The sequence below is a fragment of the Volvox carteri genome, assembly GCF_000143455.1.
Source record: "Volvox carteri f. nagariensis unplaced genomic scaffold VOLCAscaffold_10, whole genome shotgun sequence".
Lineage (NCBI taxonomy): Eukaryota > Viridiplantae > Chlorophyta > Chlorophyceae > Chlamydomonadales > Volvocaceae > Volvox > Volvox carteri.
Window position 1 is genome coordinate 115,176 of NW_003307553.1, and position 16,328 is coordinate 131,503.

General features: G+C 58.1%; 2 protein-coding genes across 2 annotated transcripts; both read right to left on the reverse strand.

The window, feature by feature from the left end:
* Window positions 1-644: 644 nt before the first annotated feature.
* On the reverse strand, window positions 645-10,625 carry VOLCADRAFT_103876 (uncharacterized protein; the record flags this gene model as incomplete). The annotated part of the gene is made up of 12 exons (XM_002948493.1): window positions 10,218-10,625; window positions 9,166-9,205; window positions 8,700-8,740; window positions 7,531-7,747; window positions 6,515-6,795; window positions 5,850-6,160; window positions 4,961-5,145; window positions 4,597-4,719; window positions 3,781-4,440; window positions 2,623-2,772; window positions 1,961-2,257; window positions 645-797 (listed from the first exon to the last, which is right to left on the reverse strand). Exons 1-12 carry the CDS (start codon window positions 10,310-10,312, stop codon window positions 645-647), a joined length of 2,553 nt encoding a protein of 850 aa, XP_002948539.1. The 5' UTR covers window positions 10,313-10,625.
* An 835-nt stretch (window positions 10,626-11,460) lies between these two features.
* Window positions 11,461-16,252, reverse strand: VOLCADRAFT_80184 (uncharacterized protein; the record flags this gene model as incomplete). The annotated part of the gene is made up of 6 exons (XM_002948494.1): window positions 14,981-16,252; window positions 13,836-14,789; window positions 13,453-13,649; window positions 12,964-13,099; window positions 12,211-12,657; window positions 11,461-11,970 (listed from the first exon to the last, which is right to left on the reverse strand). Exons 1-6 carry the CDS (start codon window positions 16,190-16,192, stop codon window positions 11,461-11,463), a joined length of 3,456 nt encoding a protein of 1,151 aa, XP_002948540.1. The 5' UTR covers window positions 16,193-16,252.
* Window positions 16,253-16,328: the final 76 nt, after the last annotated feature.

The following is a 16,328-nucleotide window of genomic DNA, read 5'->3' on the forward strand; positions in this document are numbered from 1 at the left end:
CATTAACGTCGTACCGGTCATACATAGCTGAGCAGGTTCCCTCGAAAACCCACGTCACCATCTGGTCAACACTGCTGTCGTGTGCGCTGTGGTTGCCGACACCGAAGACGATTACAAGATGCAACACCAACCGCCGCCGCGAGCACCGCCACCACCGGCAACAAACCGACGACACCCAGAATCCAGGCCATCCAGCCATGGAGGAAACGACCCGACCCAGAGTCCGACCCACATCATCACAGAACTCATCAAATCTATCAGCATCACTGCAAAGTCCTCAACCACCGCAGCCTCCTAATGTGACTTTCGTCGTGGGGCTCTTTCCGCTGGTGGCGGCCGGTCGGCTGCAGTTGGACCCTTCGTGGTGAATGTTGCGGTACCGACACTCCCTCCATGAAGGGAGGGAGCGGGGCCCGCATTTGAATTGAACACTTTCGCGCAGCTTCGCAGAGCATGGGAGAGGGCACGGGAGCTGATGAAGCCAGCGGCCACGGTGGCGGCCGTGGCGGCAGCGGCGGCGGCGGAGCTGGTAAAGGCGATGGAGTTGTCGTCGAGGCCATTCATCGCGCCGCGGGGGGTTACGTTGGTTACTGGGTCAGATGCCGGCGCCGTTGCTGTTCACGCCGGACGGCAAATACGATATTTTATATGCTGTACAGCTCGAACTGGCTGCACGTATGCTGCGATAGTGCCGCTGCTAGATTACCATAGCCATCATCATCATTGCCGTCGCTACCATGCAAATGGTATACATCTAATCTCTCACGGTTCCATACGCTGTCGTACGCTATCGTACGCTGGGGGGGGGGGGGGGAAGGCGCCCAGCAACAGGGGATGGTGGTGTGGGGGTGCGGGGGAACGGCGCCGGCGACATTACCAACATGATCAACATAATCAACAGCGGCAGCAGCATCAAAGGGGGGTAACAGGCAATGCGTCGGATGAACCAGTCGCTGAGAGACCCTTTTCTGGCCACAGACACTGCAAATGTGTACGGCAGTACGAACACGTACATGTAGCGTTTCTTGTATTGCTCTTTGTATATGTAGTATACTACACTTCCCCATCTAGTTGCTAATAGCTAACACACACGCTCTCTCACACAGCGTGCGCGCGCGACGCCCGCCGCATGCAATTCATGCATATTGCCTAGTCTTTTCTCCTCCGCCATTTCGTTCATTTCTCGTTTTTGTGCAGGTCTCACCTCCCATCCACACTTACACCAACGTCAAGCAACAATACACACATCCCACACCATGACCTACATGCATACACACGTGCATGCATACATACAACTATATCAACTTGCGAGCTGACCAGGAACTAAGTTGAGGCGCCGTTGATACGCTAGATTTGGTTGGATACTGGTGGTGAGTTGCTGAACCCAACGAATACATTCTGAAATCGGATGGGGTGAATGGATTAGGGTGCCCCTCGCGCAGGGGAGAGCAGGGACTGCCTCGGGAAAGGGGGCCGCTGGCGAAGTTAACCACCCTGTAACAACAAACATACATACATACATACAGGCAGGCAGGCGGCTGGCAGAGATTAAGGCCTGACTTCTGCTCCCAGTCGACCCAGTCGACCCGGATTCAAATCCGCCTGCCGGCTCCTCGGGTGTTTAAGGAGTGATGAAATGGGAGCTGGCCCCCCATCTTAAGGACGGTGTAGGACGTGATAATATCAACTTGCGAGCTGACCAGGAACTAAGTTGAGGCGCCGTTGATCCGCTAGATTTGGTTGGATGCTGGTGGTGAGTTGCCGAACCCAACGAATACATTCTGAAGTCGGATGGGGTGACGGATTAGGGTGCCCCTCTAGCAGGGGAGAGCAGGGACTGCCCCGGGAAAGGGGGCCGCTGGCGAAGTTAACCACCCTGTAACAACATACATACATACATACATGCATACATACACACGTACATGCATACATACATGCATACACGGCGGTGACTCCCTACCAGAAGCCCGCAGCTGCCAGGAAATCCATCCTGCTGCTGCTGCTGCTGCTGCTGCTGCTGCTCCGTCAGATCATCTACTTCGCACAGCTCTAGTGCCGGCAGCAGCTTCACAGCCGCCGCTTCACGCGGACCAGTGGACGCCGCCTTCACACCCGCCGTCGCCGCCGCGGATAGTGTTGTTCCTGCTCCTGCTCCTAATTCTGAAGCTGGATGTATCGCTGTGGGCGCGATTGCTGCTGCTGCTTCTGCTGTGTTGGCCGTCGCCGCTCCTCCCGCCGCTGCCGCTACCGGTGAAGACTGCGGCAATGGAGATGATGGTAGTGGCGTCGACAGTACTGAAGATGGTGATGGCAATGAGCCCAGGGCTGGCAGAGATGACGCCGACGTCGTCGTCGGTGGCGGCGGCACCGACAGCGAGTGTGCCGTAATGCCGAATGTGCGTGCCAGTACCTGCATTGAAAGCCCCGAGCAGCAGAAACACAAAACACAGTCCTTTCTACACATTTTTGTGCACGTTATCTATCTGATAAAAAACACAAAAACCATTGGAAGGACGTATTGGTAACGATGTAACATAAGATATACGTCGTCGTTCATTGTCGTACTATAACTATAACTGATACACGCGTACCGGCATATTTCTCCTCCTTTACGCACCACACCTGCAACGCCTCGATCTCGTACTCCGCCAAGTAGCGCAAATCCGGTACGATGTACGGTAACGCGCCCAGCGCCGCCGCCACCGCACGAAGCGATGCAACGCCGTGGCGCGACGGCATCATTGTCGCAGGCCGCCGCACCGCGGGGTCCCTCTTCCCGTACCTACCGGCCACGACGCTGACACCGTCAACGATGCCACCACTACCACCACCGCCGCTGCTGCCGCCGCCGCCGCCGCCGCCACGGCCATCGCCACGGTGACGCAGGAAACGCAAATACCGGACCCGAGTAGCCTCTGACCGCGGCCGCTTCCGGCGGCGGGCCCTAGCCCTACCCTGGCTGCCGCTGCTGTATTCGTGTAACCTCAACTCCTCCTCAAGCTCTCCTTCTGAGTTTGATTTCGACGCGGGTATTCCGATTGTCGCTGCGGCACCATTTGGGGGTAGTCTTGTGCCGGCTGGTGACGGCAGCCTGGAAACCAAGTGGCGAACGAAGTGTACGGCCCAAGTGGCGGGCAGTCGAGCACCAGCTGCGGACAAAGCCAGCGATAGCTCGCATAACTGCTCTGTTGTGTAGTTTTGGAGCTGTGTACGGCTGCTGACGGCGGCGGCGGCGTGCCACGACACCGGCAATGGCCTTGGCGTGCCCCAGGCGGCGATTGAGCGCAGCCACAGCAGCAGCCCTGACGGCGGCATGTACGGCACCAACTCCAGCCCAAGCCCGGCGGCGGTTATGCACCAGTGGCGTGGCGGCATGTAGTGGGGGAGTAGTCGCAGCAGTGCCGCCAGCAGGCTGCTGGCGGCGGGGACAACGGCGGCGGCGGCGGCGGCAGCGGCGCAAGCCGTCCCTGCAGCGGTGGCCACGGCTGCAGCGTCAGCCTTCGTAACGTCCCCTTGAGTTAAGATAGCCGTCGGTACGGCGGCGGCGGCCGCCGCCGCTGCCGCCGCAGCGGAGCTATGATCCAGTCGGCGCCGTACATCTTCCAACGCTGCCTCAAGCAGAAGTTTCAGCCAATCAGCACGAACAGGCGGCGGCAGCGGCGGCGGCTTCGTATCTGATGGGCCCCCGGCGGCATGGTGCATGTCACGTGTTGCCGCCGCCGCCGCAGCAGCAACCTGGGATGGTTGACTCGACGCTGTTGATGACATATCGCCCCCCACCTCCGCTGACCCCTCCGCCGACCCCGACTTCATCATCGCGGGCACCATGTCCGCGAGACCTGTCAAAAGTACCGAGATATCCTCCGCGCTAAAGTACGGCGGCGGTAGCGGAGCCACCATTGCCGCTGCCGTCGCCGCCGCCCCAGCTGCCGCTGCCGCTGCCGACCCGCTCCATGGCTCCGCTGCGTCCGCGCCCGAGCTGTGTTGCCTGCCAGCGGCGCCGGCGGCCGCGGAGAGAGTTGCCGTTGCCGCCACCAGCGTATGGCCTCCGCCGGCTCCCGATGGGACCACATGCTGTACCAGCTGTTTCTGCTGCTGCTGCCGCCGCCGCCATCCTAGCGACCGCGCGACGTCACCGCGAATCACCGCCGCGACGTTGCTCAAAATCCAGGTGATCCACTCCGGCGACGGAGCATAACCCAAAGCTCCAAGGCCTCGCACCACACGGGCAACGTCGGCGCCGTAAAGTGGCTCTCGTGGCGGCGGTGCCGCCGCCGCCCTTCCGAACTTCGCCTTTGGCAACTTCTTTCCGTCAGGACTTAATCCCGATTCTGCAGCTGCAGCCTCCGCTGATACTGCCGCCGCCAGGACTCCGACGGCCCCAGCGGAAGCGCTCGTCATGCCGTACCTGTGCGCTGCCGCTGCACGCCGCGCCGCTGACTCTTCTAACGCCGACGCGATGACGGAGAGGAACAATTGATCTTCCACTCCTTTCCTGCGGCCACTACTGCCGTCGCTTCTACTGTTACTGCTGCTGCTACTGCTACTGCTACTGCCGCTGACATCCGTGGCGTCAAGGATGACGTCGCCGTTAACGCCAGCAGCGGCGGTGTGGACCAGGGCCAGACGAGCGGCTTCCTCCGCCACGGCGTTCCGCACGACGATGCATGTGGCGTCCAAGAGCTCCAGGGGGGGCCGCAACCGCAGCGCCGCCAGGGCCTATCGGAACCATCAGAAGTAGTGACCGGCGTGTGCAGGTCAGGTTAATGGTTTGAGAGTACTGCCAACATGACGTAACCTGAGCTATGTAGCTATGTTGTGTTGTGTAATGTAGTGTTGTGTAATGTAGTGTTGTGTAATGTAGTGTTGTGGAGTTTTGTAATGATTTGGCGCAATGCAAGGTTGGTTGATTGGCGACATCCCACCCGAAACTGCTCCAATTGTATATGTATTGACCCACCATCAGCATCTGGCCGATTTCAGCAACCGTCATGCGCGGCAGGGCGGAGTGCGCCGCGCCCAGAGCCGCCTGCCGCCAGGCCTCACCCAGCGGCGGCAGCAGCGGTGGCGTCCGCCGCTGACGCTGGCGCTGACGCCTCCTCTGTCCCGTACGCCGCCGGATACCTGACCCAGCACCGGCGGTGGCTGTGGCAGCGACGGTAGCAGCAGTAGCGGTAGTAGCGGCGGAGGCGGTGTGCCGTACTGCTGCGAGTCCAGCGAGGGACGCTACCAGCTGGTCAGGCCGCATAAGCCCCATCTGGCCGGCGCTCTGGGCCTCCCATGCGGCCAGCGTCGGGCCATGGCTGTTGCATGACGTAAAGAGGTAATAAGGAGAGCGCGCACCATGTCTATTACAACAAAAGAACACGCCGTATGTATGTATGTATGTAGGCAGTAGGCAGGGTGGGTGGAGGGACGGTGGAAAAAAATAATAAGTGCATGTGCAAATGTCTTGCACTGTTAAGAGATGGAATGAAGGGATGAAATGAATGTGAATCGAATCAGGAATGAAGGCTCCCAGAGTGGTTCAAGCACCAGTAGCTGGGCCAGCTGACCATGGCACGTGGTATACAGACATCGGCAAACGCTTCGGGAGTTTCGGGTCATACCGAAACTCCCGAAAGCAGAAATTGGGTCCCCGAAGCCGGCCGGCTTGCAGAACTAGGATCATACGCCGTATACGAATGTCAAACTATTGCAAAAAACACTTTTTCATTTCGCGGCCTTGTAACAGACATTGTACTGGAAGACAGAAATAGACCCGTTCCCGAAACCAGAAATACCCCGTTTGCCGACGTCTGGTGGTATCTGCCACGACACGAAGAACTACCAACCGATAGATAACTAACCGACAACGAACTTGTCGACTTGCCTGATGCCCATGCGTCCAAGCCCCGAGATCATGCACGTCAGAGCCCGAGGACCGAAAGAGGGCATCTTTGGCAGCAGTGAGCTGCACACCGCCACCACCATGCGGCGGAAGCCCGCGGCGTCCCTGCTAGCGGTGATGGCGGCAGTGGCGGCGGAGGCGGCGGAGGCGGCGGAGGCGGCGGCACCACCCCGACTGGCGGCGACACCACTGGGCTCAGCCATCCAGGCAGGAGCCGTCACCGACGGCGGAACCAGCGGCGGTGCCCGCGGCTGCAAGCTGGGTACATGCCTGCAGAGCACCCAGTGGGGAGAGAGGGCGCGTCATGGCAGTGGGGGCGATGGTGGCGGCGGCGGCACCGCGGTGGGAGGTGCACCGGGCCGGACTCGGGGGTCAGGGGTACAGAAAACACGAAACTGATGCGACATTAATGTGCGAATAGTAAGCGGTGGATCGAAACAGGGGTATAGGATGACGCGTAGGTTGTGACGTATTCGTATAGGGTGTGACGTTGCAGCCCCCGGGACCGTTCTCGGGGCCCATCGGCACGAAGCCCATCCACCAATCCATCTACGCCGCCCACTCTCTCTTACAGAAGTTGCCCGTCCCAACCCTGCGAACGAAGATCTCGTCGCACTGCCGTACTTGAAAAAGTACGCAGCGGCATGCTGGTCGAACAACGGCAGATACCGCGGTAGTAGCTTGTGTGCCAGCTGCCTGCGCCAGTCCTTGCAGGCCGCCAGTCGCGCCACGATCTTTGCTGTCATGCGCGGGTGGGGGCCGTCGGGGCTGTCGAGAAAGAGCTTGCGGCGGCGGCGGAACCCCGCGGGGCCAGACGGCTCCAGGGTGGTGGAGCTGCTGCTGGCGATGTTGGGCGCAGGAAGCCTAGACGTCGATGAGCTCGGCAATGAAGGCGAGGACGAGGTCTGGGACGGAGTGTTGGTGGTAGTGGAAGAGGAGGAAGAGGAGGAGGAGGAGGAGGACAGGGCAGCGATACGCTCCGAAACCGGAATTTCCTTCACGGACGTTGGGTCTGGATTTGGGTTTGCAACTGGAATTGGATCGTGCGTCGGCCCTGGATCCGGATTTAGATTTAGGTCTGTAGCGATTTCTTCTTGTGAGTTGGTGTTCGCGTTCACCTGCCGCGGCCGCTGCTGCTTTTGCTGATCCAGCTGATCCAGCTGCTGCTGATCCAGCTGCTGCTGCTGCTGCATCTGCTGTTGCTGCAGCCATCCGTCCTCCGTGTCAAGGATCAGCTCCCTAAAGTACTGTGTTGTCGGTGTTGATGTCGGTTTCAAACGGGCAAACCGGGACAAGGGTAAAAGGGAACCCGGCTTCCTATTGTCGGTAATTAAAGTCAACATCCAATCGGGGTTTGGCCCACGACGGCCTTAAGATAGGAGCAAGGAGTCTATGAGCCCCAAAGCGCAGCTGACACAGCGATCTAGAACCCCCTTCACTTTTTCAGCGGACATTTCCTCTCTTGCATCTCCAGCTTTCACCTGGCGAAGGAAGCTCTTCGTCCCTGGACACAACATCCGAAAATCCAACTCCCCACATCCTTACACCTCCGGTATCGTATCAACCCCTTCTTACGATTAATCCCGCATGGCCGTGGAGACCTTACCCTACCTACAGGAGCTTGTAGCTGCTGGGCTTACCTCTGCCGCGCGCTTGGGCCGCGGTCGAATCACCGGAGGTTTGGGGGAGCGTGCGAGTCGGCGAGCCTTGTTCACCTCGGCCACATCGCCATACTTGGCACGCTTGCTGGGTTTGCGGGCTGGCAGAGGATTCACATGGGAAGTGGTGCGCTTAAAGGCCTCTGAGCTGGTAATGTGCTCTGGCCAGCCACCTAACATTTCAAGACAGCTTTGGGAGCTGGCAAGGGAGTGAAGATACAGGCACCACAATTGCCGTACCGCACACCAGAGACTCCAACAGTTACGCGCATGCGATGTGTTCAGGTGGTTATCACGACGTTTTAACAAGGCATGGTGGAAAGGACATAAGCATGAGCCGCCCTGTGGTCAATATCATTGGGTGCGCGACTGAAACTTTAGAATCCCCGGATTCCCCGGAGTCATCATGAGTGTTCACTTATTTGGGATGTCAAGCGATGGATAAGTAATCCAGAGTTGAGCTAATCTAGGTAAATGCTTTCGCATGATAAAAATGAGCCCCTGGATGTTTCCTATCAGCCGGCACTCTAATTGTCGAACCAATGTATCCACAATTTGTATTGCTTAATGCCTGTAAATTCCGAAGAGAAAGGAAAGGTGGAGTAGTGTATTCCGTTGTTCGTTAGGTTTTCGCATAAGTGAAGGATTAGCATGATTGCTTCTAGCATTTGTGTAGGCCTCGGATGAGTTACGCAGGAGCATGGGTAAGTACATTCAAGGGTGTTTACAGGAGGGTAGGGGGCCATAGGATTAGACAACCAATAAGGGTAGGCCTCATGCTCCAGTACGCTCATCCTGCGATTTTGTGTGACTCGGAAGTGTAGTCGATGGTAAGCAACCATGCATTGGATAGCTGCCACCGTCAACAGGACACTAGACTCTAACTGACGAACAGCAAACAACAAATGGCCTCCGGACACGACTTCGGACGTTCTTTGTCTTTTTACGGAATTTGTCATGAGTGATCCAAAATGTTTGCCAAAGTACCCTATCAGGACGGGATCCGATATTTCTAAGATACGAAGACGAAGCACCGACACTAAGCGCGACCAAGCGTTTGAACCTATCCAATCATCTCCAATAGTGCGATGAAGCATCCAGCTGTTGTGGTAGTAGCTGTAAATAGAGCTGTTGTCAATCATGCTGCTTACATTCCCTTGCGGATCGGAAACTGCTGCCAGATCTTGCCCTTCTATGAAGACGGCACGAAGCGGGGGCATTTGGTTACATACAGGAGAAAGGGTTCACAATGCATTTGTGCGTCTGGGCATTCACTGGTATAAGACGACCCATTATTTCACTTATACAATACTCTTTAAGAATCTACAAATGCGAACGCCGTGTATTGCACTTGCTCGTGTTCAAACACAACAGATCACCAAAAGCAACGACAACGTTACGACAAACAGACGAACCATGGCGGGGAAGCCCTGGCCCGCGTGAGGCGGTGGTAACACGGCAACAATATTATGGCCACGCCAAAAGCACACATATACACCGAAACAAGCCGGAAAAGGACTGGGCAACACAACAATCAGCAGCAGCAGCAACACCAGCGGCAGTCGCGCAGATATCAGCGCAAAGCAAACAGCGCATAGCGCCATGTTCAACTCACACCTCCCTGATTGGATTGAAAGAGGAGCCAACCTCGATGGGGCTGGGGGATGGGTGGGGCGGATTATAGGTCCTAGGGGGGAAATTACCACCGTTGTCAAACGAGCTACAGACAACGAGCTAGAGAGCTGATTGATTATTAAGAACGCACACATGGCCCCGCTACTACATCGCCGGTCCCGACACGTCGAAATCGACAAATAAACAAATAAGAGCAGCGACACATGGCGCCGGCGCCCTGATCCAATGCAGCCTGATCATACAGCTTAGCGCGCAGCGGCAGAGGCTCCAGCCTTCTTCACTCGCAAGTTATTCTAGCGCATGAAGCAGCACAGCTCATAGCCGTAAGGCTCCAAACCAAATCCAACAGGCACGTAACAGCCTCCATGCAGCAAACAAACGCCGTGCAAGGACCCCGCCGCAAGAAAAGATTAATCCCGTTTTACGTGCGTTGCCCAAAACCATCTATTGTCTTCTTAGGTTTTGAGCACTCGCTTCACATCGTTAGCCAACAAGGACTGCAACGAGCTCATTCCAGCTGGGGCCGTACGTGCTGCTGCGACCGCGGGAAGGAGAGAGCCCAGGACCCGCTGAACCGCACGCAGGCATACATACGTACACATATACATATGTACGCAGCCGGAGGGCTCGTACACTCGCCAGTCCTCTATCGCCATGAGGTCTCAACCATACCATCAACTGGGCAACCGGATGCAGAACGGGACAAGCTTTTCTTGGAGAGGTCATTGTAGGAGTGGAAATGCGCAAAAACTCAGGGGTCCCTAACAGACTCGCTGCCTGCCAGACAGCTTGACGGTGTTGATTCACACAGCGGCGACACCGCGCGACTTGGTTCGCCATTTGCCACACACACACACACACACACACATGCACACATACACACGTGCATCAGACGTCTTAACTTTGTCTATAGACACGACATTTAGCTCAACAGCAACCGTTTCTACCAACAAATTCATCTGCGGCGCCACAAATTCCCCCGAACAAGGGCCACAGGAGAGGCCACCAGCTCCGTCTCTTGCCACCGGCCGTACCTCCGCGCTCCAAACAGCCAATCACCGTTTCGCCATCCATTGCCATTGCCGCCCTCCTCGCAATCGCGAGGGGAAAAAAGGTACTTGAAGAACATACCATACAAGTACTAGTAAAGCCCATCTTCGCCTCCCCAAACGTCCATGCCATGCATTGCAATGATGCATGCAGAATACATCATCATATACAGACTCCCTTCAACCTTCATTCACGACCTCGACCAGGCAAATAAGCAGAGTCATCCCCTCCCGAACGTTACCAGCACCCACTAACGTCGTATCACAGACCGCCGGGCCAGCCCAGAGGAGGAACCCTTATGCTATTCACTGTCGCCACCCCGCGATGCATTGACCTTGTCACGGTCAACACTCGAAGGAGAGCACAGCGCAGCTAATCAGGAGCGGCAACCGACCTCGCCCCCAGTAATTAAAGAACAGAACGGAAGGAAAAGAAAGCCCGTGGCCTATAGCTGCCCCCCAGTAACCGTGTCGGCAGCAGCTGCAGCCAAGCCCACTGCCACATCCTCGACCCTGGTCATGAAATCATCCAGCCGCCAGCCAATGCCGCATTTTCAACTCGTCACCCTCGATGGCATCACACGAAACACCCTGAGAGACCATTACGCACCCCAGAAGTACAGCCGCGCCTGTGGAAAGACGCGCGAGAATATCGAGCACAACGGGCTGTACTACCCGCGAGGTGAGGGCGGGATGTCCAAATTTGAGCATTTGAGCAGAGCCAAAAGCTGTGGTCACGCCTAGAAACATCCTTCCACAGCATCCTGCCCTGAAGCAACGTTGCTCTATGCTTGCTGCACACGCCTTCCTTTCTTAGCTTAAGTAGCGCCCAGAGACCAAACTGTCATTAAAACGAAAACGCAGCTATGTGGCTCAATCCACCTATATGTGCAGCTGCGAATCTCCACGTGTCATCGGCTTACAGAACAGGTTTTTTTCCCCAAATCCCAGTTCTGAAGCGGCAGAAGCGATCCGGCCCTCCTCTACAGTTCTCATGGCCGGCATCAGGGTAACGCAGTCCCTAATCCCTAATCCTAACCACCAATTAGCTCTCGATCCTCGAAAATTGCCGACCCAATCCCGTACATCCTCCATGCCAGGCAAAGCACAAAACCGTTTCACATCATTAGATGGCCTTTGGAAGCGCGAGGCTTCAAAAAGCCACCATGACATCACTCCAATCATCTTCGACATGCAGCGAACTCAACCTTCCTACGCTCTTGATGGATCACGCCACCGCCAGGATGCGGTTGCCATGGCAGCCTTGGCATAACGCAGTGATGGAGAAGACAGTACTGTGCTGCCGCGAGCTGCACACTTCACCCGAGTCCGAGCGCAGCGTTGGGCGCGCTGTGCCGCAGCAGCACCCGCCACACCTGTCCGCTGCACCCGTGCACTCCGCCTCCATGCACATTCGCCGGCGGCCACACTCGTTGCATGACGCCATGATAGAGAGTAGCAGGGGCGGCAATGTGCAATGGCACATTTCACACGGGTCTAGCTCCGCACAGCAGCCGTTTTTGGCTGCAGTAGCAGTGTTATTGTGGCCATGGCCTCGAAGAGCTGGTTTAACATCCTCATTCTCCTCGGCCTTGCAGCCCATCACCATGGCGGCTGCGTTGGCTCCGCAGCGGCTGCGGCGGCCAGCCGGTTGCGCACCGGCTCCCACGGCATTGTTGGCACCTGCATGCTGGTCGATCTGATGCAGGCCGCCCAAGATCGCCATAAGGCTATCAACCTGCAGCGGGTGAGCGCGCAGGCAAAGCACCCAGACCGTAAGCGTCATGACTGCGCGAGCACTGAGCTCGGAGCTTCGCACGTGTGCCGCCGTAACACCGGCAAGGCCAGAAAGCGCTTGTATGGACAGCACATGAGCATAGGTACAAAACAACACATGGCACGTCACAATGGAGCATCCCACATGCGGCCAAAGATCCACAATCTCGGATTGCATGTGCGCGCCTGCCTGATACCGTACCTGGTAGTGGCCCATTTGGAACGCCAGGTGGAAGGGTGTGACGCCGTTGTCCGACTTAAGGTGCGTAAACGCCGCTGGCCAACCGCAGTGATCCAGAAGCAGTAGCCCCACGCGCGCGTCGTCCAGCATCGCCGACAGGTGAAGCGGCGTGATGCCCGCAGGCCCCGCCGCATCCACACGCCATCGGTAGCCATGGCTGTCACCCCAGGCCAGCATGCCAGCCAGCAAGGGAATGCTTCCGCTGCGCACGGCCCGGTGTAACAGCGTTAGACCTCGCTTATCGCCCGAAGACGAGCTGGCACTCGAGGCCGATGACGGCACGGAGGCGGCGTGGATTGCTGCCACCATTTCAGAGGCGCACGAACAGCGGGCGCAGGCTAGGGGCAGCACAGCAGAGGCGACGGCGGCCCAGCCCATGTCGCAGGCGATAGCTAGTAGGCGACGTGCCTGGGGGAAGAGGGGTTTATTGGCACAACGGGGCGGAACACGTCGGGAGCTGGTGCAGGCGGCGGTGCTCGGCAGCAGATACAATAAGAGGAAACGGAAACCAAAATTACGCAAATAGTCTGCTTGCACCAGCACTCCATATGTGCGACCGCCTGCTGGGGAACAACCCAGTGCAGCGCACGGCGGTCCGTTGTGGCCGGATGGCCCCCTGCATTGGGGTCTTTCTAGGCCTCGCGCTGTAATACTTATCACTACTACCTGAAACCTGAAACCAAAATTTTACGCAGCGCCGAGGGCATGACGTACCTTCAGCGCGATGGCAGCATGCGGCAGCTGAGCACCCGCGCCCTGCTCCCCAGCAATGTGCTGCAACACGATGGCCATGTCCTGCAGCATCAGCTCGACAGTTTCCTGGCTCAGCGGGCCGTAGCGGACATCCAGCCTGCATGGCAGGACATAACGAGGCGGAAGACGATAAGAGTCGGAATCTTGCCTTGCTGAGGAAAAGCGAGCAAGCACGCACACGCACCATATTCTTCGATGCGTCCAAAAAAAATGCTGCATAGGACATAGAGCCTAATAATCATCCTATTCGTCCCGAAATTTGTCGAAACGTACTCAACAGGAGAGGTGTAAAGTAGCAAGATATTAAGCCAAGTCCAAAAGGACACCCAATAACCTCCATCCGTCATGGAAGTGCCTTGACCAATGCTTTCGCATCGTCACCAGCTAAGGCAACATCCTATCCCCCTTCATCTTTCCCGCAGGCAAAGCCCGACATCCTCACAGCCTCACTTGTTAATTTCCTCCACCAGCGCCTCATTCCGCGCCACCAGCATCTGCTTGGCGGGGCTGAGGTAGGCGCCACGCATCAGTTCAACCCACACAGGGCCACACAGCTCCGGCAAAGGCGGCAGACGCACGATGGCTCGGTGCGCCGATAGCGGCTGCATGTGCGCCTTCAGGTGCTGAGCGCCCCAGCGCACAATGACCTGGTACAGGGTGCAGGCAACCAAGCCGAGTTATAACCTTAGGACTTCAATTGGGCAATCCTAACGACAGAAACATACCCACTCGATTCGCATTCCAGCATCCATATCGGATACCCATGTCCCCTCTAGGAGGCCTGCTCATCTCTTTGCCCATCTATGCACCCACGTCCCCTTGCCTACACTCACCAAGCAATTTGGCGCGTCCAGGTGCTGTCCGTGCAGTTTGAGCGTTACGGGCTGGCCTGCCACAGCCGCCAGCGGCCCAAGGCGTCGAATGACGGGGAACCGCCCATCACCGTTGGCACTCGCTGCGTCACACGACACACGCCCGTCGCGAACCAGCATAATGTCTTCGTGCAGCTGCAGCGTGTACATGCCAGTGTGCCAGAACGGGCAGCCCGTACGCGTCAGCAGATGCTGTGCCAAACTGCCAAGTGCTCCCGGTGCCATCGCCTGCGCCTCGCCCGCTTCGTCAACCAGCATCTGCACCGTCAGAAACACGCAGCCCGGCCGAATGGAGGCCTCCATGCCTGCTGGCGCCGACGCCAGCCAGCTGTTGACCTGGTTTCGGAGATCTGAGGGCAGGTCGGCTGGCGTGCGGTTGAACAGCTTCATGGACAGGCGGATCAGCCTGTGCTCGCTCTCGAAGGCCGGAGCGAACTCATTGCGGGCACCCATAATGTCCCGGGCCAGGGCATAGGTACGGGCCTGGTCCGAGCCATCGCTTGACGAATCAGCGGGGCTGCCGGAACCCAGGCCCACCCCCAAGCCCAACCCCGGCGCAGGGTGTGATGCAGGCAAGGCAGGGTGCGTTGGTACTCCCAGCAGCAGACGCAGCGCGTGGAGCTGCGAAGGGTTCTGCATGAGACACGTCAGCAGCTTGCCGACATCGCCGTCAAAGGAGGCAGTAGCGCCGCCGTTGGCGGCAGCTGCAGCGCCGCATCCGACGGCGCCAACGGCGAATGGGTCCACGGCCGCGGACTTGCCCTTGGCCTGTTCAGCCTGAGCGCGGCGGCGCCGCCGGGCGTTGTGCTTGGAAAGCTGGTCACGGCAGCTCTTGCGGTTGCCATCAAAGGCGGTCAACTCGTGGAAGCGACCGCACTGCTGGCAGAAGCGCTGCAAGCGACCGTCCTTCATTACCTGCGGAAATTACCAGGGTGCACGAGAGACATGGGCAGGGCCCATCGTCACAAAGTAAGCAGCTCAACACTTCGTAGCACAGAGCACCTAGCGAAAGGAACCATAGCAGAGAAAATAAATACGAATCGCTGAACCTCCGCGCGAAGATCCCGAATTCCCAATCCCGCAGCCATCCCAGCCAGCTGCCTCACCTGCTGCAGTTTAATGTGCACATCGCAGATACGGTACCGCTGGTGATACTCCTTCAAACCAGACAAGTCCTTGCCGCAGCCGGGCACCTGACAAACCATGAGGCCGTTGTCATCGCCCACATCATGCAGGGCAATCACATCACCCAGGTACTGGTGTTGCTGATGGTGCGCGCCATTGCCGCGGTTATTGCCCAAAGGGCCGCGACGACCAACCTCATCCTCATCCTCACTGTCACTGATGGCGAAGTCCGAAAGGTCGCCGCCCACCATAGCGCCATCGGCGCCACGGCCGCCAGTTGCACCCGTCTGATGGGCCTTATTGGGTAGCGGCATGCTAGCCTTATTTGAGCTGTCCGCCTGCTGCCTGCCGCCGCTGCAGGTAGGGCCGCCGCCGCCGCGGTTGCCGCTGCAGCACAGCGCCTTGGCATTGTCAGCGCTACCCTGCAGCGAGCTGGTCTCCCCCGAGGAGCCCAGCGCGGGCGATGGCACGGACGAAGGCGGCAGCGCCATGCTGGCCTGCTGCTGGAATACACCCGAGGGCGTTGGAAAGCCAGATGCCGGCATGGACAGCGCCGGAGCACACTGAGCGTGTGAACCTGGGAAAGGCTGCATGGGCATACTGGGCATCTGCAGGGCCATCGGCTGTATACCCCAGCCCATGCCGGCCAGAGGACGACCAGTGCCGCCTGTCATGCTTGTGAAGAAGCCGGGCATGTCCACGGCTGCCGCCATAGCCGCTGCAGCAGCTGATGCAGCTGGAGAGCTCATATCGCCCAGCCCAGCCCAACCCATGCCAGCCGGCAGTGCCATGCCCATATTAACATTAAGCATTTGTGGGCCGGTAGCTGCTACTGGTGCGGCTGCGGGAACAGCCGCAGGCGGGACCATGGCACCCGGGCCATGGCACATGCTGCTCACTGCGCAAGTCTCAACAACTGCTTTCTGTGGAGCAAGGCTGTTCATAGCGGCTTGAAGTGGCCCCGTCAGCTGCTGCATTGCCTGAGTCTGGTTGGGCGTGAAACTGCAGCAAGCTGCTGCCGCAGCAGGGGGCTGGCCACCAGCACGAATGCTACCACTCGGCCCTTGGCAACATGCGCCTTGCTGTGCCTGTTGTTGGGGCTGTCCTTGGGCCGCGGCCGTGTTGTCTACCTTGCGCCGCTTCAGGGCCTGGCAGCAAGCAACGTTCGGCGTCTCCTTAGGCGCGGCGAACATGTTGAAAGGATCCCAATTCCAATCTTCCACAGCCCATGTTTGGTCGTCTCCTGTAATTATTTAATACCGAATGATGACTTGCTGCGTCATGATCTCTTGTCACGTTTTCATGACGACCCGCTGGCTGGGCACCCTG